This window comes from Drepanopeziza brunnea (genome assembly GCF_022702325.1).
Source record: "Drepanopeziza brunnea f. sp. 'multigermtubi' strain 214-2 chromosome Unknown ctg16, whole genome shotgun sequence".
NCBI lineage: Eukaryota > Fungi > Ascomycota > Leotiomycetes > Helotiales > Drepanopezizaceae > Drepanopeziza > Drepanopeziza brunnea.
In genome coordinates, this window is record NW_027094079.1 from 1,595,817 (window position 1) to 1,622,074 (window position 26,258).

The following is a 26,258-nucleotide window of genomic DNA, read 5'->3' on the forward strand; positions in this document are numbered from 1 at the left end:
AGTAAGTTCCCGAACCGTTGGAACTGCTGTCGGAATTGAAGCCATTAGCAAAATCTTTGGTTGTAAGATCGCGATTAAACTCGAAATTAATTGAATACTATTTTAATCCGCGGTACGTAAAAAGAATATTTATATTCTTGCTATTCTTGCTATTTTTGCTATTTTTGCTGTTCTTGCTGTTCTTGCTATTCTTGCTGTTCTTGCCATTATTGCTATTATTGCTATTATTGCTATTATTGCTATTATTGCTATTATTGCTATTATTGCTATTCTTGCTATTTTCATTATCAGCAGAATAAAATAAAGCGTTGCTATATTCTATAGCATATCTCTATCTTTAGTCTTATGAGGTCAACATCAGCAAAGGATTTAATAATTTCCAAAATTGTGCATGCTATATCAGAATAGAATTCGCTCCATGGAGCGGCATTCATTTTACAGTGTAATTTGGGAGCGCTCTAATTTGGCGGTTGTGCTCTACCAATGGGGAATTACGGGTAGGCCTTCGGAAAGGAGACGGTAGAGCTCATCTCAAAATTCTCCGAGGTGATTACATCTATGGCTCGTGCCACCACGGCCAAGCTCACATTTACATATATTTAGGTAGGAGGATAATCATAATACGAAATAGGCAGCATAGGCAATTTCTGCGCAAACCCACCTGCAATTCCAACCTGCAAATCCTTCTGAAAATCTCTGCCGAAGCACTTTTAAAAAAAATATATATACGATGTAGGAAGTAGGAAGTAAACTAATCGTTGGCTCCTGAATCTTGTCTTGCACTGGGATGGCGCCGCCGAAGAGGAAGTGAAGTTGAAGTCCGGGTAACGAAGTATAGTACTACTACGCTCAACAACAACTTACTTCAGTTTCATATCTGTGGCTACCCGGTATTTGGTCTGGTATCGCCGTCGCCTGCAAGGCTTAACTTTGCACCCGTCGTCTCTGAGCCGGGCTGCCTCTTTCCATCTTCGGCGTCCAGGCTAATCGTCGGCTCGCTTAGGTGGGCCTCCATCAATCTTAGTTCTGTTATTCAAGCTCTAGAGTGCGCCAGATTCGCGAGGCTCTCCTTGTCAGCATCAAGGAAGGGGGGTGTAATATCCGGTCGGAGATGTTGGAAGCGAGCTCACAGGGCTGAAATTGATCCGTAAGCCTTCGCCTCTGCCAAGAAGAGTATTTCAGATGGCATACAGGGTAATTTTCCATTGTGCCAGACGAAATAGGCACACCGTCAGGGGGGAGTGGGGGTATAGGGGTAGAGCTTGAAGCCACCCTACTGTAAGCACGGAGATACACCCTTGTAGTCGGGGTCTTGTTTATATTTATTTTACTTGGCTCTCTATCAAAGCAGATATAACATATCCTTACCACATGGACTTCGCAAAATTATCCAGCCCGTTTCCTCGTGTCCAATTCCTTCGATCTCTACTCTCCTCGACAAGATGGATAAGCTATTTCAGGTTTCTGCGGTACTTGCCCTCGTTGTGAACTGCGCTTCTGGCATTCCGCTTTTCGGCGTCCAAACTCCCAAGAGCTATGTTGCGTTTGGAGATAGTTTTTCGTCTGGTATAGGCTCCGGGGTACTTGTGGACAAAAATGGTAAGTAGTTCATCGTATACTGTCAATTCAAATGCTGATTGCCTCAGTCGCATGCCAGCGCCAAACCGGTTCTTACCCTCGGCACCTTCTCAAATCGAACCCCTTTCTCAGAGACCAGCTTTTTAAGTATGTGTCTTGCGCTGGGAACAAGTTGGCCGATATCGACAACCAGATTGCAGAGCTTGCGAACAAGAAGTATGATCTCGCCACCATTAGTATTGGAGGCAATGACTTCCATTTCGGAGCTATTTCAGTATGTTGTATTCCCTACTATCAGAAGCCCAGCACGTTGAAACGAATATTCTAGTCTGCTTGTATCTACCAAGTTACCTCATCAGATGTCACAGACCCTCAGAAACTGTGTGACGACGCCCTTGATCTCGGCTTTGCGCAGCTCAGTAACTCGACTGTCAGAGCTGCATTCTACGAGAAGTTCGATCGGATCCAATCCGATGTTCTCAACGTGAATGGCCGAATGTACGTCGCAAACTATCCCAAGTTCTTCGCAAGGCCACGAGAAGGAGACGCATGCGACTCCATCTCCTTCTTCCCCATTGCCGGAATGGCGGCTCTTAATATGACTGCCGCCAACCGCCGCCGTGTCAATGAGTTGACCAACAAGGTCAACGAGCTGATCGAAAAGGTTGTTGGAAAATTTGGCAATAGGGTTGAGTTTATTGATTGGGATAGCCTGTTCGAAGGCAAGAGGTTTTGCGAGCCGAAAAATTCAAAGGATCCTATCGGGGCTAATAATCCCGATGTGTTCTTCAATGACTTGACGACGACTCTGGAGAGTCCTAGGGTAACAGATGCCTCACAATGGACGCCAGGCTTGAAGGTCAATATTTCGGATACGGTGCAGCAGAACTCGGCGTTTCATCCCAAAGCTGGAGGTCATCGGGCTTTGGCTGCAAAATTGACGTCCAAAATCCATAGTCGTCTCATGCAGTTTAATGCAGTTTGATTGATTGCTGGAAGACTGCGTTGCATGAAATAGAGAATACGCCCTTATCTAATGCCTTATGTCCATACGAACAGATTGGGCGTTGATATGGAAGACACCTGTCGACATATCGAGGACGCCAAGGCTAAAGCATAATCTTGTGCACAAGAAGGGCAGGGAGCCTCGCCGGGCTGGATTACAGACCAGTGCTCTTTTGTATAGCGGGGCTATCTCAAGTAGCAGGATTACATTAACAGCATAATGTCAAACTGGTTATATTGTATAATAAGAAACAAAAAATGAAGATATATTAATCGCAAATTGAATGACATATATTTCTCCCATTCTCGGCCACCAGTACATCCTGTTTTCACCACGCAATAGCGCTAATATAATTCTATTGGGCCGAATCACACCTTCTCGTCCCTCTGCTCTTTGCGTTTACTCCTCGTACTCTTCCCTGCGTACTCTTCCCTGACTCTCTAAGCTTTTGAGTTACACTCTTCCGAACTGTTATGACCTCTGCCAAGTGCTTTTTCTCCCCCCCCCCCCCCCTCCTCCTCCTCCTCCTCCTCCTCCCCCTCCTCGAACTCGAGCTTCTCGGCCGGCACGAAAAGGCCAAGCTCGTGTTTCGTTGCTTTTTTGAAAGAGTAAAGGAAGAGATTCGGACTGTTGTTTGCGAGAGGCGCCATTGCGTACTTGAGAGCGCTCACATGAGAGGGTGGCCATATTGAGGTTTGCAGACAGTAATATGAAAGTAGGAGTAGCTTTAGAGTTGGCGCCGGCATTAAGGGTAAGCGATGACGATATTCACGGTACAATACTACACCATAAGCTTCAATAAAGACAAGATTTGCTACCGAATATCTAAAAGCGCTTATCGCCAATGCAACTTTGCCCTACTCCTTTCACATCTCTATGCATTAGCCTCGGCGTGGTCGCTAAATGTAAAGATATCCTCGTCATATCAAAGCCTATCAAATTCAAAGTACTGATCGATAATATCATCAATCGGTCATTAATCATGTCAGGTGAACCAAACGAATTTTTCTCACCAATATTGATTTCCCCTCGCCATCCGCTTCCGCCAAGCGAAGCGGCCGCACCGACGCCGGATGACCATCACAGTTAATAACGTTTTTCCCAACGCGGTCCAAAGTCCACGACAAGTAAGATCCTGCGGCAACAATTAGCAACAATGGCAGGGGCACCAGGAGTTACCGAAGCTGCGTTGAAAGAGAAACTCGCCGCTTCACTAGGAGCTATACATGTCGAAATCGAGGACATGTCTGGTATGTACCCCGCTACCCCTCCCTGGAGCATTGATGAACGCTACTATGAACCACTATAACGCTTTACTAACTTGAAGTACAGGCGGCTGCGGACAAGCCTACTCAGCCATCATTGTGTCGCCCCAATTTGAGAAGAAGACGACGCTGGCTAGACATCGATTGGTCAACACGGCGCTAAAGGCAGAGGTTGCGGCTATTCATGCCTGGACGCCGAAGTGTTATACGCCGGAGCAATGGGAGACTTTGAGGGCCGAGGGAAAAGTGGAAATTGCGACGGCGACGGGGAAGGAGACGAATGGAGAGGTGGTTACGGAGACGAGAGCCTGAGAGCTTGAAGGGAAATGGTATTAGAATACCAGGTTTGGAGGATATAGACGCCAAGGAGAGATGCGCTGGTAAGGAGTCTGGGAGACTTAGTTGTACCATTGAGTTGGGTGACGAAGGTGTATGGATCTGGGACCTACACCCTGGGAATTACTGTATAAGGGGCGGTAATGGATCCAAATCCCAGAGATTGCAGGAGGAGTTATACCCCACCAGACCTGGAAGGAATATCCGGATCAAGTCTACTGTCTATGGACACGAAGAAATATGAAGAAAGCAACTTGATATTGGTTGGCTAATGTTCCCTTCCACCATCGCTGGAAGCAACACACTCCCCTTTCTTGCCAGTAATGTATTGGCCATCTGTGGCAATCACGGATAGTTCTCACAACTCTTTCATGACAAGTCAAGCGTTGACTCATGTAAGGTAGCCTCTCGATCTATAGCTGAATCTTTGCAAGGTTCCTCGCTCTCTTCTCATCACCCAAAATTCGGCTTCGACTGAGAGCATCCCTCTTCCCTTATCGATACTGCCAAATCCCACATTCCAGGTCGTCGTTTCTCCAGATATGACCAAGCCTTGAACAACTTTCTGGAAGTCCATCAACTCGTCTTGCTCATACGTTGTGCCACGAGACTGAAGACCGCTACTGATGACATGAACAGTACCACATTGTAAAACTGTAGAAAATGAACGGGTACTCAAGCATGTGAGCGGCTCAATACTCACTGCATTCCTCGAATATTCACTCTCCTCAGCATCTGTTCGAGCCTCAACAAAGAGCCGACGAAGGTTGGGTAGGTTTGCCTTTGAAGATGCGATTAGACTCATGGTGACAACTTTAGAGGGAATATTTTTGTTTACCATCAGGAATTCGAGATACTTAAGAGACCCGCTGTTTCATGTTCCAGGTGGTTGTTGCAGGGACTTGCTCGCTATCAAGTGGTGGTTGTTTTTACTAGCGCCAAATATTCATGGGTCACTCCAGAAGGCTGAAGCTGTCTGTTGTGCGAAATAGGTACACCGGACCTCTCCCATCCCACAACGCTTACCCACAATACCGCCATATTCGACGAGCGAGTCCATTCGGCCTAGATATTTATCTTCGAGTTCGAGAAAACCGAAAAAGGTCAAAACGATTTGCACGAAGCTGCCACCTCACCGTAACATTCAGGAGAGCCAGGGGCGTATGAGGGGCACCTCAAATCGCCATCTCTGCGAGCGATGGCTGTAAACAGGATCAAAGGGGCCTTTGCGGTACCCAAGAAAGGCGAGACATTCGAGTTGAGAGCTGGCCTGGTCTCTCAATATGCATACGAGCGTAAGGAAGCTATTCAGAAGACTATCATGTCCATGACCTTGGGCAAGGATGTGTCTGCGCTGTTCCCTGATGTTCTCAAGAATATTGCAACCGCAGATCTAGATCAGAAGAAGCTAGTGTATTTGTACCTGATGTAGGCTCTCCACCTCCTCAGGCTATGCTGCTATGAGACAATGTGCTGATCTTGCTACTAGGAACTATGCCAAATCGCACCCGGACCTGTGTATTTTGGCGGTCAATACTTTCGTTCAAGATTCTGAAGATCCGAATCCATTGGTACGAGCGCTGGCCATCAGGACAATGGGATGTATTCGGGTGGATAAAATGGTAGATTACATGGAGGAGCCCCTACGGAAAACATTGCGAGACGAGTCCCCCTATGTTCGGAAAACGGCTGCGATATGTGTCGCGAAGCTCTTCGATCTGAACCCCACAATGTGCCTGGAAAATGGCTTTCTAGAGACTCTACAAGAGATGATAGGGGACCCCAACCCAATGGTGGTAGCCAATTCTGTTACAGCGTTGGTTGAGATCAACGAGTCGGCTCCAGAGACCAAGGCTCTGCGAATTACCCCGGCGACGCTTAAGAAGATGCTGATGGCGCTTAATGAGTGCACGGAGTGGGGAAGAGTTACCATTCTCACGACATTGGCCGACTATAAGGCACAGGATGTTAAGGAATCGGAGCATATCTGCGAGAGAGTTTCGCCTCAGTTCCAGCATGTTAACCCCAGTGTTGTTTTGGCTGCGGTGAAAGTGGTGTTTTTGCACATGAGAAACGTCAGCCAAGAGCTGAACAAGCAGTACCTGAAGAAAATGGCGCCTCCCCTTGGTAAGTTGCGAGGCCAATTTCTGGCATTCGGTGCTGATGATCTTTAGTTACCCTTGTTGCATCAGCTCCAGAAGTTCAATATGTCGCTCTGCGCAACATCGACCTGCTACTGCAGGCCAAGCCAGATATCCTAAATAAGGAGCTCCGAGTCTTCTTCTGCAAGTACAATGATCCTCCCTATGTCAAGCTCCAGAAACTAGAGATTATGGTACGGATAGCGAACGACAAAAATGTTGACCAGTTGTTGGCCGAGCTGAAAGAGTACGCCCTGGAAGTTGATATGGACTTTGTGCGAAGAGCTGTCAAGGCCATCGGTCAAGCAGCTATTAAGATCGAGAGCGCCAGCGAGAAGTGTGTAAACACACTTCTCGATCTAATTGCCACCAAGGTCAACTACGTTGTCCAAGAGGCGATTGTGGTTATCAAGGATATATTCCGGAAATACCCAGGATATGAGGGAATTATCCCGACTCTTTGCAAGTACATCGATGAGCTTGATGAGCCCAATGCACGAGGTGCTCTGATATGGATTGTAGGCGAGTATGCTGAGAAAATTAGCAATGCTGATGAGATCTTGGCTGGATTCGTCGAGGGGTTTATGGAGGAATTCACTCAAACGCAACTGCAGATTTTGACCGCAGTTGTCAAGCTCTTCTTGAAAAAGCCAGACAACAACCAGGGGCTTGTACAGAAGGTGCTTCAAGCAGCCACAGCCGAGAACGATAACCCAGATATCAGAGATAGAGCATATGTCTACTGGCGACTGCTATCAGGTGACCTTCAAGTCGCAAAGGTAAAGGTTTCGCCCCCCTCATTCATGCTCGCAAGACTAAGTCATTAGGACATCATTCTCTCCGACAAGCCCGCCATCACAACAACGATGTCGTCCCTTCCGCCCATACTCCTAGAACAACTACTCACCGAACTCTCCACTCTCGCTTCGGTCTACCACAAACCACCCGAGACTTTCGTCGGCGCAGGCCGCTATGGTGCTGACGCTCTCCAACACGCAGCCATCCAAGAACAACGCCAGGATGCAGTCGATAACCCAATTGCCGCTGCAGTTGTTGCCAACCAAACCAACTCTGAGAATCTCCTTGATATTGACTTCGATGGGGCAGCACCAGCATCCGCTGACGCGCCACCCAATGGTGGTGCATCAGGCCTCGAAGGTCTCGCCGGCACGCCCCAACGAGTTGCCAGCCCGACTGCGGGTCCACCACCTGGTGCAAGTAGTATGGATGACATGATGGGTCTATTCGACATGGATGGAGGAGGCAGCTCAAGTGGACCCGGTGCAGGTCAGAATGATATGATGAACGGATTTTCGGGGTTGGACTTGGGGGGATCACAGCCGCCCCCGCCCCAAGGTGCTTCGAAAAAGGCGACGAATGAGGACCTGCTTGGGATGTTCTAGGTATCGGCTGTGGTTTTGTAGCGTCAGAAGAGGTAATGGCTTGATCAATGAATTTCCAAACGAACGTCGAGACTTCCTGAAAGTATCTTTGACTTTGAGAATTTGATATTCAAATATGCTTTCAGCGTGCGGAATCAGTACAGGAAAGATCCTCGCTGTTAGTATTTTAGCTGAATCCCTTGAAGTTTTTCTTAGTCAATACATCGACTGGCATGCCTTCCTCAACCGAAAAGATCCTCAGGAAGCGGTAATTACTACTGATCCGCACGGATTCATTCAATTAATCAATTATTAGCTGCTCTTCACCATAAAATTACGTCCAGCCAATGATCATCCATAATTGATTAAGAACAAGGGGAGAGATTTCGGATTCTCTCCATCCATCTACCCTCTCCCCCTCCCCCTCCCCCTCCTTTCTTCACTCATCCCCCTCCCCCTTCTCCCTCTCAACCCTACTACACCTCTCCCTCGCCCTCCTCACACTCTCCCTCATATGCTCCTCAACCTTCAGCGTCTCGAGCGCCTGGTACTTCGTCCCGGGCGGCGCGACGTTCTCAAAGAGCCGCCGCATCACGTCCTCGCTCGTCTTGTCCCGGCCGCCCATGTCCGTCAGGTACTTCTCGCGCAGAGCCTCCGAGACGGAGAACCAGATTATGGCTTTGCGGCGGCGCTCCATCTTGGTGAGGATCTCGTCGTCGATGGAGGGGAATTCTTCTGTGGGGGCGAGGGCGGTTGTGGAGGTGGTTGGGTCGGAGGAAGAGGTGGAGGTGGAGGTGAGAGAAGAGGAATGGGGGGAAGAGGAGGGTGAGGTATCGGGGGAGGGGGGGGAGGAAGAGGAGGAGGTGTGGGTCGTTGTCGTCCAGCTGTCGCGGCCGGCGCCTTCGCCGTCGCGGTAGACTTTCATGTCGGCGTTCCAGAGGCGCCAGTTGCTGTCTGCGTCTGGAAGGGGAGATGGGGGAGCGCGTGTTAGTATATGTGTATATATATATGTATACATATATATATATGTGTATATGTATATGTATATATGTGATGTTCAAACATGTCCCCAGTCGATAGTAGATGGTGTATAGATCGATGGATAGATGGACGGTGATTGAATTGGATTGGACTTGGACTTACCAGTCAAGCCGCCGCGGAGCGTAACAGTATAGCAAGGCATCTCTCCGATCTAGTAAGTAAAAAGAGTCAGCAAAAGTCTAGAGTTGTTCTCCGAGAGAGGGAGAGTGAGGCGGTCGTCAACGGCAGGTAAGAGAAGCAGCAGCAAGAGCAGTAGTAGTACTTGCCATTCCCAAGAAGACGTCTCCTCCAGCGCACTTCTTTGCTTTCGATTTTTTAGGCGCCATCTTTCTTGAATCTTTTCTTCTTTCAATGTATTCTTTCCTTTTTTTTCTTTCCAGCCGAATTCAGGTCCTGCGTAAGTCGTACGTAGCGGCGCAGCATGCAATTGTCTTCTTAAATTGCGTGATGGTCGTCGCTGTTACAGGCGGTGTAGAGCGGCAAATTATCTTGTCAATCAATTTACCATGAAGCTCGCTAGAAAACTTCTAGTTCATGTATTTTTGATATCGAAAGCTGGTGTTTCACAACTCTTTGTTCAAGAAACAAATGCCACGCACCTATGACCCTCGTTGTCTGAGAGTACATCCATTCTCTTCTCTATCATATCAGCCGGCTCTTCTCCAGTAGTCGGTTACTTTAAAAAAATTCTTGTAAAATTGATCCGACTGATTAAATTCAAGGCAACCGACGTTTACCCCTTTTGAGGTCTTCGCCAACTCCTATTCCTTCCACCAGAATCCATACTAGAGCAATCACTCTGGTACTGGATACCATCCAGGGAATTCGGCAGGCCCTGGGTGGGAAGGAATCTTCCAAGTTTTGTCTTTCTAGTTGGAAGGCCTGGTACGAAACGGTGTCTGTCCAAATGGTATATGACCATGGCGTTGAGCCACTGCGCGAGATACCTAGTTGTTGACTCTTGAGGCCAACTAAAGTAACGACTCGACTGATTGGGAAAGTGGTTCTAAAGATAGCAGTTAGCCGGAATACTCTTTAGATGAAGACACAATCTCAATGCTGGCTGTTTGAATCTTCAACTCAAGTTCCTTCCAGCAGTACGGGCGGGGAAGAAGCATGACCATTTAGAAGATCTTGGGAGACACTGCAATTGCTCTGACTAGCCCGCCGAACTCGCTAAATACAACTCAAGGCATGAAAAGTGCCCCGGTTCCTTTTTGCCTATCTTCTGCTCCTCACCAGTTTGTCCTCGAACCATGAAATCTTCATTTGTCGGCAATTATGTACCACGAAGATATCTCTGCCCGCAAGTTACGGCCCTAACGCCGAGGGAGACTGATCTCTTCCAGAGACGCCGGCGCTATACCACGCAGAGAAATGCTTGCTCTGACCGTTGCGCCGCCACCGACCTCAAACTTCTTCTGGAGAATCATGTTCGGTGCCTCTTGAACATCCGACAGTGGTATCTCGACCGAGCCTATCTCAGCCTTCTGATCCATAAGAGCAATGCGGAAGTTCTGCGCCCCACTGCCTACCAGATCGGCTGTGACGGGGATACGGAAAGTCGAATCGAAAGTCGGATTGGAAATGTCTGTGCCTGGTGTGTCCGTGATGACGGCAGTTTGGAAGTGATGCTTCTCGCCCCAAGTCACAACGACACTGGGCTTAATCTCCTCCCGCTTGCCAGGAACACTGAACGCACCAGCCACTAGGACGGTTGCCACACCACACAGTGAGCCTTCGGCGCTGTGTTCCGACGCAGAGAAGCTGCTATTCTCGGATGCGAAATGATAGAATTTGCAAGACAGCGAGATTTTGCCCTCGACTGGCTTTTCTTTGTGTACTAGGCTCAGATCATGCTTACCACCGGCAGACAAGATGTCCTTGACAGTAGTGACACCAAGACCAATCTTGTCATCGCTGTTGAGGTCGTGGTCCAGTAGGTCAACGGCAATGCATTGGTTCAGATCAGTGACCACGAAATCGTGCACTTCGTTCCAGCTAGGATTGGTAGTGTTATTCTTAACAGAGGTCTGCCATGGTTCTTCAGCACCAACGCTGACCTTGCAATAGGTATCGGGGGAGGCACCAGTGAGCTTTGAGAAGAGCCTCTTGCCTGTACTCTGCTTCTCCTCTGCGAAACCTGTCGCCTTCTCGACTGTGAGCCGGATGATGCCAATCGGGGAGATTTGGGTCTTGAAGTAATCGTTGGCGGCATCGATTTTGTACAAGAAGCGGTTGGGCATCACAAACATGGAGTTGATGATGCTGAGGATGACCCGACGTACGGATCCATCGATCATATCAAGGTCAGCAAGATTAGCGGCACCTGTGAAGTCTAGCTTGAGCACTGGTGGGTTCACAAAAGCGATTTGAGCAGCTCCAATCTAGATGGTCGTCAGCAAGATTTGACCATCTACCAGTAACATGATGATTCGCTACCAGAGGAATGATATCAGAAGTCGGACCAAGCAGAATGGAGAGCCTCCCATGAAGGGCGACTTTTTCGACTCCCTGTAGATCAGATCAGCTCGTAAAATTGATGCAGGAATTCTCAGGCCAGCCTACAAGTGTCGGGATCATGTTGCCATCCAGCTCAATATCACATTTGCCCGCCCAGTCAACATTCATGTCCAGCTTGATACAGTCCGCCTCCGTCTTCGTCACGAGGACGTTAGAGAGCTGGAAGGGAACATGGCCGAGATCAATCTTCGTGAAGTGCAGACTGGCGAGGGGGCCTGGAAGCATGGTCTTGAACATGGGGTCGGCGATTTCCTTGGTCATCTTGCTGGCGGCAACATTGATGTGTGGCCAGAGATGGGCGACGATGTCGTTCAAGAAGCCTAGACCCGACGCTTCAGCTTTCACGCATGATGAGATTTGGAATTTCGACTTACGGACAGATTCTCCGCCGCCCTCGGCAGTGAGTTTCTCAACAAGTGATGCCATGATGGTTGAAGCAGGATCGATAGATGCGTGATGAGGAGAGAATAGGAAAAGAGTCTCCGGAGGAAGACAGAAAGACAGAAAGATGGCAAGACAGAAAAATGGAAAGCTTTCCGAGTTTCCGAGATGGCAAGAAAGTACCCGTGAAGATGAGAGAGAAAGATGTTGAATGCGGGGTTCGATGAATGATGAATGATGAATGGTCATGAATAATAGGGAAGTTACCCGGCCACTCGAACCTACTTTCTATTTACTTCGACCGATAGGTGCATGGGCTGAGCTGAGCTGAGCTGAGCTGAGCTGTCGTAGCTTGGCTGCTGTGACATCATTGACTGACTCACTTGCTATGTGCTGGACGGTTGAATGTGATGGATGTCGTGAAACACCAGAATCAACCAGCTTCTACCCGCGTGGCGTGGTGGTGAACAACAAAACAGCCGTCTATGCTCACAGAGATACCAGTCCTGAATCCTGGCCCATCACGTGTCTTGGTGGTGTGGTCAGAACGCGTCGCCCAACGGAGCTGTCTCTCCTCTCCTCCATACAACAGCACCATGTCCGCCAGACCACTACGCCGTCCTGGAACTCTCCACACAATCTACCTCCGAGGAAATCATTGTGTCTTACAGAAGACTTGCGCGACTCCACCATCTGGACAAAAACCGGGAGCACAATTCAACCGCAAAGTTTCAAAAGGCTCAATTTGTTTTCCACATTACATTTCCCCTGTGGTTCGGCACTCGAGGTTTATCAAAAGCTGACGCTAGCTACTACAGATACAACAGGCCTATGAGATCCTGAGCGGCCCGGTCAGGAAACGGAACTATGACTTGCAATCTGCTGGTCGACGGGGAGGTGGACTGTGGCATGAGACGGATTCCAGAAACAATCATTACCATGCCCAGCATCACCAACGTCACTACGCGGATCCCTTAGACGAAGAAGACGAAGAAGATGAACTGGCACGTATTCTATACGAAGAGTTCATGCGCAGAGAGATCGAGAGGAGGACGAAGGCAGCGCATGAACTCCGGGATACTATCCAGAGGCGTCTGCATCGATCCCATCTATGGGCTCTACTTTGGAAGTCGACCTTCTGGCTGGTATCTGTACGTCTCGCATACCACATGGTCATGTTCGCCCAATATATGGTCTCTGGGCCCTTCTTTATCTGGGGGTTACGGGCTGTCCAGGTTGGTGTATTCTACCAAGCCGCGTTACTCATGAGTGAGCGCGGGCTTTCCTGGAAATCGGCTGTAATTCTGGGATACACCATGGGTGCTTATTTTCTTTTCATCCGCGTTCGAGATCGCTCACCCTCTGCATTTATCCGCTTTTTCATGCAGTGGACGTACATTGCCGTCACAAGCTCTGTGGGAGGTTTCGGATATGCTTGGCTCGTCTACGACCCGGTTACAAGTAAAACCGAGAATCAAAAGTTCCATGGGATTCCGTCCGAGGAGGTATTTAAAAGGCCCGAAGGCATTTCGAACAGATGCGGCAAGAATATGCGAATAACGGCACTCGAAGCCAGGGAACGGACCAGGGCACGAGGCGGGCTAGACGGAGCACGAAGAAGCAGACTAGGAAGCAGAGCGGTAGATCCAAACGGAGATACTACGTAGAATGAGGGTACGAACAACAAGATTTTAGTCCTCGACTGATGCACAGAAACAGTATCAGGTCTTCGAAGAACTCGGAGAAGAAGAAACACCAACATGATAGACCCCAGCAGCAGTGATAGATCCAAAGTCCGAGGTCCAGACACCTAGCCAAACGGTTGCATAAACTTTATAGGACCTCACAGACTTGGAAGCGGACCGATATCTGAGGAAGGGGTTGGAAAGTAACAGCCGTGGAATATCAAAAAACAGCGACGCTGTGATGCCAGAAGCCCGGCGAGAGACGCCGGATGAGCGGCGGATGAGCAAGCAAAGGAAGCGATTGGAGCCTTGTTCACACCACTGACAGAGCATAAATAGGTTAAGTCCGCGCTGCACTGCCGATGGCCTAAACCAAGTAGGTACCGATCTAACTGGTTGCCATTGAAGAACTGGTTTTGTATTCTTTTTAGAGTTCTTCGTCTTTTCTTTGCTACCAACAGTGTCTTTGGTGCCTTTCGCCATTAAAAGCTCAATCTTGAAAGACTCGAGGCTACGAGACAAAGAACGGGGGTTTGTGGAGCTTAATACAAGCTATTGTTAGACTGTGCGGTACCTAGGTATTTTCTGTTGAATGCTTCAATTCTCTCGCCAAGAATCCAAGTGGGAGCCAGACCGAGTCCTTTCAATTCCCTCTAAAAAATTCCGCTTCTCTATTACATATAATCAGGAAGGCCACTTGGCTCAGAGCGTAGGCCGAGGAGAAGTGTAATACCTCTTCTGCGTACCTACCGTACAATGGCTATGAGTACCTTCAATACTTTATAGAGATTCAGATCCGGGTCAAATGGCTTACATGGTCGATGGATTTGCCATATCTACCTTACTTATCACAAGCCTCAGATTAGCGGATGAAGGATGCTGCTCACGGGCGTCTGGTGAATCGTGAATCGTGCCTTGCCTTGGTGTTTAGCTCCCGCAGCAAATGAAAATCATTATCTGCAATTTCTCGTCCTTCTCTGCTCCGAAGTTTCGAAATCCATTTTGTTGCAGGAGGCATCGATCGTTTGCGACCGCCTCTATGGATCTGGATTCCTCGGGATAGAGAAGATGACGCTAATCGATCGGATAGGGTCTCGAATAGAAGATAAATATATCGTTGTGAACTCTTCGTACAAGGACGAAGGAGAGCTAGCTTACAAATATAAATAAGTCATGTACGAATACTTTTTTGGCTTTGGCAAGTCGAGCCTTGACCTCCCTCCTCTTCTGCTCCTGCTAGCTCTAGATCGAACACCTCTCCAACCTTACGGGGCGGGGGTGGGGGAGGGGGAGGGGGCATAAACCCAAATCACCTTTCTCGACCACATTCGTGGAAATAAGCATTTGCAGCTGCTGTCCGGTCTCTTCAACCCATGAGAAGCGCAGCGCTTTCTCGGGCTTCTTTGATACCCGTAGTCTGATGTGACCCTCTACGTATAAGGATATTTTCGCTTCCGCCCCATAGGGATCTCGGGATGTACTACGTTAGATCTTGCTGAATTCTTTCATCGTCCGCTTTTTCTTGCTTTGATAACACAATACCAAGTCCCTGCCTCTTCCTGGCCTTCCCGGATATAAACAGGCTCTTGTCCTATGAAGACTATTAGCTCCGCCGGATAAGTAAGTGAACGATCTACGTAGTAGTAGTACTGTATATACTACTACTACGTAGTAGATCAGACTCACCCATATAAAAGCCTGGACCTAATCTATCGGCGGATGATGGTTTCCCTACATGAAAGCATAAGGTGGCATGGGTTAGCTCCCATGATTTTGTTAGTCGGGCGGAAATTTGAGTTTATATCTTCCGCAAGATCTGAGATTCACTTTCAACTAAACGCAGAATCTATGTCGCTCTCTTCCCCCTAAAGAATCCCCCGAGCGCACTCATTAAGACACCAAATCCCTTCCCTCCACTCCCCTCTACCAGTCCCTCGCGAATCCACCCCGGCAGCTTCCCCCTAATCTTCTGGCCCTCGAATCGCTTATCGATCATGACTATAGCTGCATAATCGCCTCGATGGCGAATGGCACGCCCTACGCTCTGGTTGACAGCTCTCATGCAGGCATTCTCGTAGAACTCGCGGGCTTCCCCTTTGCCTCTTGTGATCATCTCTTCCTTGCTTAGCTTCAGCTTCCCGTCTATGTGCTGGTTGGTTGAGGTGCATCCAGAGCCAGCAAGTCCCTCGGCTTCTAAGCGCTCGACGATCGACGACTCGATATACTGAATCTTAGCCCTCCACTCCGCCGAGTTGATGTTCGGGAACGGCAGCCCGACGATAACGACACATCGACCCAGCGAATCCGAGAAATTGATCCCCTCGCTCATTTTACCACCTACGACGCTTAGCAACAAGCCGCCTCTACCGGTATCGATGGCTTTTGCGTATTCATTCAAAACGGTATCAACGCTCTGCTCTTTGCTCTCCTTGAACAGGACTTTCTTGCCTTCCAGCCGCTGCAGAAGCGATTTCTGGTCTTGCCCAGGGATGACTTCCCACCTCGAGACAATGGAAGATAGGTAGCTGTAACTTGGGAAGAAGACTACCACGCCATCGGGTACCACTGTGCAAATGTTGAGGAGCGCGCGACCGAGATCGTCGATCATGTCGTTGTTACCTCTATTCTTGAACGTAAAGTCGAACTCCTGTCCTGTGGGACCTCTACTGAGATTCCAAGCAAGTAGATTTTCCTTGGGGATAACGTGCCCGCATGAAAGTGTGGTGATGCCGGCAGGAGGTAGGTAAGGGAAGAGGTGCGATGTGTAGTCGGACATGGGGGACATGGTTCCACCGGCGAGGATCACGGCGCGAGCTTCGGAGACGATGGCTTGAAAGTGCGGCGCTGGGTCGAGGAGGAGGAATTTTAGGTTTATGAGATCAGGTGATGCTGGATTTGGGGATAACGCGTAGAAGAGGCGGCCTTCTTTCGAGGGGTGGGTGAGGGCTAAAAGAAGGGAAGAAATTTGGTGAAGCACTGGTGTTGACTTGCTTTGCTCAGAGGTCTTGGCGGTAGTGGATGTATCGGTTTCTGTGTATAGGGCGTAAGATTCAACTTTGCGGGCGAGCTTGCTTTCCTGGAGGTAGTGGACAAGTTTGAAGAGGTTTATTTGATCCACGCCTTTGCCAGAGAGAAGCTCTTTGTCAGAGACAATACCGTCGGATTTCTCTTCGAGGTCAGCCCTGAATGATAAATATAATGGAGTTTCACTCACGTGAAGGGCAAGTCTGCTTTCCAAATATCCAGTCAAGGAATCAATGACTCTCACAACCTGCGCAATATACACCCGGTTCTTACCCTTGAGCCGATTACGGAATTTCTGCAGATACACGCCTAACTGTGCTCTTCCTCTCTTCAACTGCCTTAAGCTGACTTCCACTCCATGGATCCCGGAAATGGCATCCATGAGGTTATGAGCTTCGTCAATAATCACAACGTGACCCTTCAAGCTGATACCCAATGCCTCTCTAGCACTCTTCTGTAGAAGGAGGGGATACGGTAGAGTGACAATCTCAGCTGGCCTGATAGCCGAACGCGAGGCATAGTAGGGACAGATGCCTATTTGCTTCCCAAGATCTCCCATATCCTCGATGTCCCGAATAGTTGCTAGAGAACGGTCACGGAAAGTGTTCACAAGTGTCTGGTTCTCCTTATTTGGAAGGAACACACATTTGTGTTCCTTTGGTGTACTGGTCTGCTGGAGCTCAGCACAACGTTCGTTGACGGCGGTTAGAGAATTGAGTTTGTTGACTTTTGGGTTAATGCATAGGTTCTTGCGAGATCCAAGGGTAAGATGCTTCAGATCCTCTATATCGCTGGGCTTAATGTTTTCGTCCTTTATAGACGGCGGAAAGTTTACTCTGCGTAGCTCGTTGATGAATTGCGTGAGTTGGGAGTGTGTCCGTGAACAGTAGAAGATCTAAGATTGTTAGTCTGGTTTTTAGCCGAGTATTGATGGCTTACCTTAGTCTCGTCTTCTGATTCCTCGTCTTCATCTTGTGAAGCGGTCGGTCCCATCCCAATCTGACCCAACAGCTTCAATGTTTCTGCTGAAAGACCACTGGCCGACCCACCACCACCATTATGCTCCCGATCGCTCTCGTAATCATCCAAAACATATTGCTCTTCGTCGTCGTCATCGTTTGCCATATCAATTTTGCGTCTTTTAAAGCCTTGATCTCCTTTCATGTACTTGTCTCGCTGCGCCTTCTCCTTAGCTCGTATCTTGGCTAGTCTGGCTTCCATGTCTTCACGATGTCGAAGCATCTCGCGACGCTTGCGAGCTCTGGCTTGCTCTATGATCCATTCTGGTTCATCTGAATCTGGATAGGCTTAGTTAGATACTTGGGAATAGAAAATGCGGTAGGGTATACTAACCATTTTGACCCCAGTTCAGTCCCTCCTGGAACTCCCGGCCCTTGTGATCTCTCAGCCATGTAAGAGCACCACATATCAAGCTTAGCGATTTCCCCTGGAAGCATTAAGATGGTCAGTTCCGTTCTTTTGCGTACTCAATTTGGCACATCATACGAGAGCGTGCCATGAGGGCTCTTGAGATTTAATGTCACGTGACTTACAGTTCCAGCTGCATCGAATTAGCAACGCCCACCCTTCAAAAATGTTCGAGCTTACTAGGACTTTCCAAAATACCAACTTTTCCATTTTCTAGCACCTGATACACCGTTTCCATGAATGTCTCCTGAATCGTATAAGGTGTAAATGGATGGTGAAAGTCACGTGTAGACACACTATTCTCCTCGTCTCCGTCTCCGGACTGAGCCATGATCGCAGTCCCAGATTAGCTGCAGCCCAAACTTCGCCCACACAGATTGTCAGATGCTTGTGTTAGAGCCTGGATGTTGTTGGCTGAGAATTGCAGCATGAGGCTGTGTAGGAAGGACGCGCGCAGTCTGTGTCTTTTGAAAGGCGCAAACGATTCCTTCGCTAGGTACGTAAGATATATACGTCTTGGCATACCTCCTACTCCCGCCTCAGCACCAGCCTCAATTGATTGAGATGGCTTTGAAGACTGAATACTCTCCAGTTCCTATAGCTAGGAAAGCTACCTTATAATCAGGGTGTTATGAGCTGATTAATCTTGAGATAAGTCGCATCCAACTTTCAGAATTTCCAGCAGCTAGGCACCGCCGACGTTGGCCAAGATTTTGTTTGTGTATTGCCTATTACTCTTTACAGCTACATGCAAAAAGCTGCGCATATACACGACATCATGAGCTCAGCACTGTCATGATATTCTATATATAAATATATCGATGCTAACTTTATGCTGACGTTGCTAACAATCCGAAGTTTCCGATGACATCAAGCCCCGAGCGTGTCCTCACTAGTGCGATACATATCAGGTCAAGCATAAATGTAAACAAAGCTAATCTTATCATTTCTGTAAACAAAGGGAAGGTGTTGCGTTATATGTAAGAATTTGGTGTTATATAACTAATGTGATTTCGTTATTACACCCTCGTCACTCCTCTATGTATACACTGCAGAAGTATTTATTTATCAATGCCCGAAGAGTCGCGGCCTCACTTTAGCTTGGATCACCCAGCGCGTCTTTCTTGAGTCGACGGCCTACCACCACTGGCGAGCATCCCAGACCAACCCAACCAACCCAACCTAACGCCTATTTGACGCGTTACCCGCCCATTTTACTTCATAGCCTGGAAGCTTCTCTACTTGTTGTGACAGAGATCTCCAAGGCCAAGTCAATTACCTGCAGCCATGTCGTCCTACGGCTATGGCTATGGCGAGCAAGGGCGAAACTCGTATAGTGGCAGCAATGCGCGGGGGGGTCAGCAGCAACAAGGTTACACGCACGCAGGACGGAACCAATACTGTACGTAGAATCCTGCGCCTGTGCAATTTCTCCTTATTTCTCCTTGTCTTTGAGTGAGTGTTGCCCTCCGCCTCTGGGACATGGTAGCACCCAGGCATCTTCTGTTTCGGCGAGTCGCTGAATCCGAGACGGCCTACTCTCGACCCTTTTACCCCCCATCCTTGTGCACAAAGGCATCGACCGGCTTTGCAATTTCTTAATTTATACATATGCCCGCTCCAGGATCTGACGTATAACAGCGCATCAGCCTCAGTACGACTACGAGCGACAGGCAAATCAAGGACAACATCCGCAGTATAACATGGCAGACGGGAATCATCTCCAGGAGCCTATGAAGGCTACCTTCTATCCTAACCAGAATGATGATTTCTTCATGCCCGAAGTGATCTCTCCGACCCCTACGAGAATAATGCCGGAAGTGCCCTCGAATATGCAGGAAGGGCTGGCACATTTGGAGCTTGAATCGCGGGTGCCGGCCATGAGCGCATCCTCCTCTGTTTCTTCTGTGCAGTCTCCATACGCAGAACAACGAGGGAGCAATCGACAATCTTCTCGATCGACCGGGCCGGGGTTCACGGCGAGCTACGAACACACAAATGCCTCAGCGTACCAGAATATAAACAGAGACAATCGGAATCTGTTGCCCAGCGATTCTCCCAAGTTCAGTCCTTTTCCGAAGCTGCGAAATCCGGGGCAGAATGTTCCTCTGTCGGACGAGGATAAGGAGGAAGTTCTGGAGCGGGCGAGGCCTTTGGTGCTGAAATCGATAGATCCTGAGATGCAGTTGGCATGGGCTCAAGATGCGCTGTCCTGGGTCGAGGTAGCAAGCCAGTGTGCAGCCCGGACGCAGCCAGAGGGGCAGATTGGGCGACCCATAACTCCAAAAATTGAGCACCAGCTGAGGGAAGATGCACTGAACATCGTGCGGTTCCTAGCAGACCAGCACCACCCGAAAGCAGAGTTTATAAAGAGCATGTGGCTGGAATTTGGAAAGTTCGGATACAGGGTGGATAAGAAAGAGGCATTTATTGGCTACAAAAACGCTGCTCAAAAGGGATACGCGAGGGCCGAATACCGGATCGGAATGCAATACGAGACGGGCAACAATCCCGCCAAGGCGATCGAGCATTATCAGAAAGGTGTGGTAGCGAGAGATTCAGCATCGAATTACCGACTGGGGATGATGACTTTGCTGGGTCAACACAATATGCCACAGGACTATCAACGGGGAGTGGATCTCATTCGATTTGCTGCAGATACCGCAGATGAGAACGCTCCACAAGGAGCCTATGTTTACGGAATGCTGCTTGCCCGAGAGTTGCCCAATATTTCAATCCCAGAACAGTTTCTAGCATTCGATTTGAATGATGCGAAGATGTTCATTGAGAAGGCGGCATATCTTGGATTTTCAAAGGCACAGCTGAAGATGGCACAGGCGTACGAGCTTTGCCAGTTGGGTTGCGAATTCGAGCCAGCGCTTTCCTTGCATTACAACGCTCTGGCTGCTCGGCAGGGAGAGAGCGAAGCCGATATGGCCATCAGCAAATGGTTCTTGTGTGGATATGAAGGGATCTTTGACAAGAACGAGGAGCTGGCGTTCACTTACGCCAAGCGGGCAGCCATGACCAAATTGGCTACTGCTGAATTTGCCATGGGATACTTCTACGAGATAGGAGTCTACGTGTCTGTGGATCTAAGGGAATCGGAAGCATGGTATAAAAAAGCCTCAGATCACGGAAACACAGATGCTTTGGGTAGGATCGATAGCATTAGAAGGAACGGCGCTTTGACGAAGCAGGATCACGAGAAAGTGGCGATTTCGAGAATCAAGTCCCAGTACGGCTCTCAGCGAGGCGGCAGACCTGAAAGGTTCAAGACGCAGCCACCCCCTCTGCCTGCGATGAACGAAGAACGTATGAATGAGCCGCAATCTAGAACTTCATACGGGGGGCCACCATTGCGTGCTGTCAATAATGCGCCTCCACAAAGACCTGTATCAACAGCTCCGTATCCCGACGACGACATGCCACATGTGGCTGGATACCGCCCAAATCCAGGACTGCGAGCAAATTCCGTTGGAGGACCTGTCGCTGACAGACCGTCTTCCGCATTCGGTATTCGGCCTCATACCCACCTAGCTACCGACAACTATGGCCAAGGCCTCAGACCAGGAACTGAGCCAATGCGGCCTGCCACAAGTATGGGTAACATGCCTCAACATCCTATCCAGCCATCTGGTAGAGGCGGACCGCCACCACCTGGAGGCAACCGGGTCCCAGGATATGCGAGCCAGCCACACATTATTCCTCAGGCTGAAATGGGCCGCCCTATTCAACGACGAGACCCGATGCAGAACCAGTTCCAAAGACCAGAGCGCCTCAGCTCCATACAGCCTCCTCAGGGTCCGCCTGTGATGTCTGGTGGCATGATGAGTCCTCAATCCTTGATGAGTCCCCAATCCATGACGAGTCCCCAATCCATGATGAGCCCACAACAGCAACGCCCTGATTCCCAGAATGCTGGACGGCCAGCCCAACGTCCTACCCCACAACAGGCGATGCCTTCGCAGCAAGGACCTTCCAGACCGTCATCAGCTTCACCTTCCGTAGCGCCCTCGGGGAGTGCACAGGGATCGGGTACTGCTACACCGGGGGCGAAGAAAACCGGACCTGCTACTTTCGAAGCCATGGGAATCCCAGTGCAGAAGGAAGAGCGCGAATGTGTAAGTATCTGCCTCCTGACACCCAACTTCTAATACTGATCTCCAATAGATTATGATGTGATGATGGAAGCATTGATACTTTTTTGGTTGGGCATTGCGTGCATATAAGTGATCATTGTTGGCGTTTGTACTCAGTGCAATCTTGCATTTTCTGAAACGGCGACTACATACATACACTTCTGAGTAGGAACGATACCCGGGTGCTTCTTCATCGCCTAGCCTTCTCCTCTCGTTTCTCACGTGATATGTTAGATGTATCTCCACTTCTCGTTCCTGCCCTTCTTGGCTTCTCTCGTGGGCACATTTAGTATCTATTCATCACACCATAATATTTCCAGCTGTCTATATCTACTCTTATACAAGGGCTCTTCGTGTTGGGTCCTGATACTCCCATCTCCTGCTCTCCTCTTCATCATCCACATAATCCATCTTCATCGCGCGCATACCTCACCATGGCGCCCCGCAAACCAAAAGCAGAAGACGACGCCGCGTCCACAACATCAACCGACCTCCCCGCCGTCCTAAAACCTAAGACTGAAAAAGCCAAAGTCGAGAAACCCAAGTCCGAAAAGCCGAAAGTCGCAAAGCCCAAGGCGCCGAAGAAGGAGAAGGTTGAGAACGAGGAGAAGGAGGCAAAGCCGAAGAAGAAGGCTGTCAAGAAGGATAAAGAGGAGAAGGATGAGGATGGGGACTTTGACATGGATGCTGATGCGGCTGTGAGTAAGCCGGCGAAGGCAAAGACAGAGGGGAAGGCGAAGGTCGAGAGCAAGGCTGTGGGTGGAGGTGGTGCTGTAGGAAAGGGGGATGGCAAGGAGAAGGTTAAGCCTGTCAATGGGGAGGAAGCTATGGAGCTCATTCGGGCGTACTTGAAGAGGGAGAATCGGCCGTATAGTGCGACGGAAATTAGTGCGAATCTGCATGGGAAGGTCTGTCATTTTTCTTTTTCCCGTTCAGGTACATTGCTCAAGGGGTGCGTTTCGGAAAGGAGAAAGATCTCTGAGTGCTGGCTGATTGTGATACCGACGGTGTATATGAAGGTTACCAAGACAGTAGCCGACAAGCTGCTCAAGGACATGGAGCAGAGCGGACAGATCAAAGGCAAAGCTACCAAGAGCGGAACCGGTGGCCAATGGGTCTTCTGGCCTATCCAAGTATACCACACTTCTCCTCCTTTTCGTACGTCGTTCACAGAATCCAGGATCCCGCCGACTCAGCCTCCCCCGAAGAGCTCGCCGCAATGGATACCGCCATCGAGGCCCTCCGCGAACGCATGCCCGCCATCAAAGCCTCCCTCAAAAGCCTCAGAGCCAAGCTCGACGCCCTACGCACCGCACCTACAACCGTCGATCTCGCTGCCGCTATCGAGCGCATGCAAGAAGAGAACGTCGCTAAGAAGGAGAGGTTGCTGGCATTCCAGCAGGGTACCGTCAAGACTGTTACGACGGAGGAGGTGGAGAATGTGGAGAAGGATTTAAAATACTGGGGTGGGAAGAGGACGGCTAGGAAGAGGGCTTTTGAGGCTGTGGAGGGGCAGTTGAGAGAGGGGATGACAAAGGAGGATATCTGGGACAAGGCGGGGATTGAGGAGGATACTTATTGATACCTGGGGGGTGATTCGCTTAAGCTGCGTGGTTCGATATGATTTGGGGTTTCGTGGAGGGTTGATCAGCTGAGGTGGTTGCTACGATATGGATGCTGGCTTGGTAGGGAAAGACTGTACTATATATGAAGGGGAGGGGGCTGATATCTTGCTATAAAAACGATTTTGGGCGTGTAAAAGAGACACATTTGCTGATAATAAGCTATGTTTCGAGGAATATACCAAAACTTCAAGTCTCCTCCAAAAACAGATCGGCATTCGGTTCAAAAATGCAAGCGAATGTAACTCTCACAGAAATGAAGACTACCCTCGTTGCGATCAACCTGCCGGGGAAAAATGAAAATTGCGACTTCCTATCAGGCTATGGAAATCAGAACGCATCCAGTCATCGGCCAGATTCTGTGCCCCATGCTCCAGCCTCGGGGTATTGAATGTATACATAGTGATCAAGACTCGACCCATTCTTGACGATGCCGAAGCTCCTGGTGCCTACGGTAAACCCAAAAATACCCTCTCATCACTCTTCACAGCGATAAAATTGAATCCTCCACCATGGAAGATGCACGTTCGCCTCCGTGCCAGGCGAGAGTCGAGACATGGGGAGCCTTTCACCAACGTGCTGCCGAAACCCAGCTCTGCCCTTCATCAGATGCAGTATAAACGGCTTCGCCAGGAAAACGCCATAAAGAATCTATCAGTTTCTTCTCATATGGCCCAGAGATTGTTTCGGTTCGCGGAGTTCCTTTCAATCTCCGGTATTGGTCTACTACAAGTAGAAAAAGGGGAGAAGCGAGTCCGGGTCAGTCTCGCATCTCAATCCGTCAAGCTCGGGTTCAATAAAGGCGGCCCAGGCGCAGCGACTTCAAATATGCCCAAGCCTCGTCATCCAATTGATCTCTGAAACCAAATCAGCCCGAATCTCGTGATACCGAGCTGGGAAAAAACCTCCCGAACCAAGTCTCGGTCTTCAGAAACAACCGACTTTGACCATGGTTAGGGTACGCAGTCTCTTTGACCCATCCCCCAGGACGCTTCCGAGAAGAGCGCAAAGACCGAGTGACGGCGGAAGCTGGACAAGAAGGAAGTAGGAAACAGCAGCCTCCCCCTTTCTGCGACACCTACATGCTCCCAGACCCAAATATCCCGCGAAGGTGAAGGAGTGAGTCCTATATCGAGATACGGTGTCCTCGCTTATCTCTCAGGTCTGATCAAACAAACGATAATCAGACATATGCAATAGCCAGAGAGAAAAGAGTGAGAGGGTTAAAACCGTACTGGAATTGCAGAGAGAGAGTAGAGGCGAGTAAGAGCACGCCCAAGTAAAAAAACTATACAGTTCCGCAGATGAAAAGCTTCAAATAGCAGGGGACAAATGTATGTATTAGTTGGTTGCATTTAATGGTTACGATGCTTTCACTAAGAGCTTCCGCATCGTATGCTCTAATACAGTCTTGATGTCCGGATCCAGTTCCTCCAAGGCCAGGATCGGCTCAATCCAGGCTCTTGTCTTCTTTACAAGCTCTGTCTTGTCATTCGTCTTCTCCATTGATTCCTTCAGTCGGTCCAGGAATGAACCCAAAGCCATTGGGAAGGCTGCCGAGTTTGGATCGATTCCAATCAGCGGCTGCTTATTGTAGTAATTGCACGTAAATGGGTCTTTGGGGTATGATTCGGTCAGGGTATCTAGAACATGTTGCAGAATTTTTGGGAGACAGCGTACTTGCGTGAAGTTGGCGAACATGTCGAAGAAGTCCGCGGCTACTGCTGCATTGAAGAATTGTTGCTTCTTGGCTTCGTCGAAAATTGCGAGAGGAATGGCTCCTTGCAGAGCTGGCGTGTTTATGGGATCCTGTGCAGCTTCTGCATCGACCTTGACTCTCCCTAACATGCTTGGTGTAATGGAGTCCACCTGGGCTTGCGTAACACCAAGCCCGACGACATCATCATCGCCGAAATCCTTGTCCCGGGCCGAACCCTCAATTTCCATCGGATCATCTGTACTCTCTTCGATATCGATTCCCAGAATCTTCCTCCGCATGGCAATTTTCGCAAGATATATCATCTCCAATTTAGCCCACTCGATCCACAGATCCTTACTTCTCGTACAGAAGCGTGCTCCCCTTGACATGTAACTCCTCGCCTCCTTCATATCCGCTTCGGCCTCTAAACTCCATCGTGCGGCGTATAGCCAAAGCTCGCATTTTAAAGGATGTAAACGAATCGCCGCTGTGAGGATCGTTTTGAATTTCTTGGTAGCCTTTGCTTGCTTGGCATGCTCCAGATAGGACATCCATAACGCCACATCGCTGGGGTGCTTCTGTGTTCCTCTATCGAAGATCTTGAATATCCGCGCCTGGCCCGTATGTGTGGTGCTTCCTTTGATCTTCATGCGCTTGCAGCGTTTTGCGCGCAGATTTTCCAGCCCGATCTCCCACGCAGCATATCGGGCGAAGTCCACTGGTGTTGAACCTCGCGCGAGGACCTTGTGCTCGAAATCGGATCTCTTCTTGACTAACGCTCTGATCTCCTCCTGTATGATATACGTGAGCAATGATATATATAAGGGGACGAGGGGGAAAACGCAGCGCCGACGAACCTCTGTGAATATCTTCTTCTCCTTGAATTCCTGTAACTGGGGAACAGCCTGTTCCAGGTAGAAGCGCGCTTTGTCAGATGCGCCGGACATTGCGGTTGGTGGGCGAAGAGTGTAGCGTTGGATTGACGAAGCCCTTGGGTTTGACAAT

The 26,258-nt window shown here is 49.3% G+C and overlaps 9 protein-coding genes across 9 annotated transcripts; 5 read left to right on the plus strand and 4 right to left on the minus strand.

Moving 5' to 3' along the window:
* Positions 1-1,442: 1,442 nt before the first annotated feature.
* On the plus strand, positions 1,443-2,563 carry L3040_008732 (uncharacterized protein; the record flags this gene model as incomplete). The annotated part of the gene is made up of 3 exons (XM_007290836.1): positions 1,443-1,599; positions 1,647-1,852; positions 1,907-2,563. The coding sequence occupies 3 exons, from the start codon at positions 1,443-1,445 to the stop codon at positions 2,561-2,563; spliced, it is 1,020 nt and encodes a 339-aa protein (XP_007290898.1).
* A 1,177-nt stretch (positions 2,564-3,740) lies between these two features.
* L3040_008733 (uncharacterized protein) lies at positions 3,741-4,161 on the plus strand (the record flags this gene model as incomplete). Its single annotated transcript, XM_007290835.1, has 2 exons — positions 3,741-3,834; positions 3,917-4,161. The coding sequence occupies 2 exons, from the start codon at positions 3,741-3,743 to the stop codon at positions 4,159-4,161; spliced, it is 339 nt and encodes a 112-aa protein (XP_007290897.1).
* Positions 4,162-5,383: 1,222 nt separating this feature from the next.
* Positions 5,384-7,729, plus strand: L3040_008734 (uncharacterized protein; the record flags this gene model as incomplete). The annotated part of the gene is made up of 4 exons (XM_007290833.1): positions 5,384-5,613; positions 5,675-6,312; positions 6,360-7,105; positions 7,154-7,729. 4 exons carry the CDS (start codon positions 5,384-5,386, stop codon positions 7,727-7,729), a joined length of 2,190 nt encoding a protein of 729 aa, XP_007290895.1.
* A 134-nt stretch (positions 7,730-7,863) lies between these two features.
* L3040_008735 (uncharacterized protein) lies at positions 7,864-8,891 on the minus strand (the record flags this gene model as incomplete). The annotated part of the gene is made up of 3 exons (XM_007290832.2): positions 7,864-7,884; positions 8,211-8,668; positions 8,852-8,891. 3 exons carry the CDS (start codon positions 8,889-8,891, stop codon positions 7,864-7,866), a joined length of 519 nt encoding a protein of 172 aa, XP_007290894.2.
* A 1,177-nt stretch (positions 8,892-10,068) lies between these two features.
* L3040_008736 (uncharacterized protein) lies at positions 10,069-11,698 on the minus strand (the record flags this gene model as incomplete). The annotated part of the gene is made up of 4 exons (XM_007290831.1): positions 10,069-11,136; positions 11,192-11,263; positions 11,318-11,592; positions 11,647-11,698. 4 exons carry the CDS (start codon positions 11,696-11,698, stop codon positions 10,069-10,071), a joined length of 1,467 nt encoding a protein of 488 aa, XP_007290893.1.
* Positions 11,699-14,843: 3,145 nt separating this feature from the next.
* L3040_008737 (uncharacterized protein) lies at positions 14,844-18,121 on the minus strand (the record flags this gene model as incomplete). The annotated part of the gene is made up of 7 exons (XM_007290829.2): positions 14,844-14,929; positions 15,025-15,069; positions 15,226-17,257; positions 17,302-17,660; positions 17,716-17,809; positions 17,916-17,923; positions 17,971-18,121. 7 exons carry the CDS (start codon positions 18,119-18,121, stop codon positions 14,844-14,846), a joined length of 2,775 nt encoding a protein of 924 aa, XP_007290891.2.
* A 956-nt stretch (positions 18,122-19,077) lies between these two features.
* On the plus strand, positions 19,078-21,975 carry L3040_008738 (uncharacterized protein; the record flags this gene model as incomplete). Its single annotated transcript, XM_007290828.1, has 3 exons — positions 19,078-19,192; positions 19,432-21,914; positions 21,964-21,975. The coding sequence occupies 3 exons, from the start codon at positions 19,078-19,080 to the stop codon at positions 21,973-21,975; spliced, it is 2,610 nt and encodes an 869-aa protein (XP_007290890.1).
* A 391-nt stretch (positions 21,976-22,366) lies between these two features.
* L3040_008739 (uncharacterized protein) lies at positions 22,367-23,514 on the plus strand (the record flags this gene model as incomplete). The annotated part of the gene is made up of 3 exons (XM_066157177.1): positions 22,367-22,840; positions 22,952-23,065; positions 23,113-23,514. The coding sequence occupies 3 exons, from the start codon at positions 22,367-22,369 to the stop codon at positions 23,512-23,514; spliced, it is 990 nt and encodes a 329-aa protein (XP_066010436.1).
* A 1,402-nt stretch (positions 23,515-24,916) lies between these two features.
* Positions 24,917-26,200, minus strand: L3040_008740 (uncharacterized protein; the record flags this gene model as incomplete). The annotated part of the gene is made up of 2 exons (XM_066157178.1): positions 24,917-26,044; positions 26,111-26,200. 2 exons carry the CDS (start codon positions 26,198-26,200, stop codon positions 24,917-24,919), a joined length of 1,218 nt encoding a protein of 405 aa, XP_066010437.1.
* Positions 26,201-26,258: the final 58 nt, after the last annotated feature.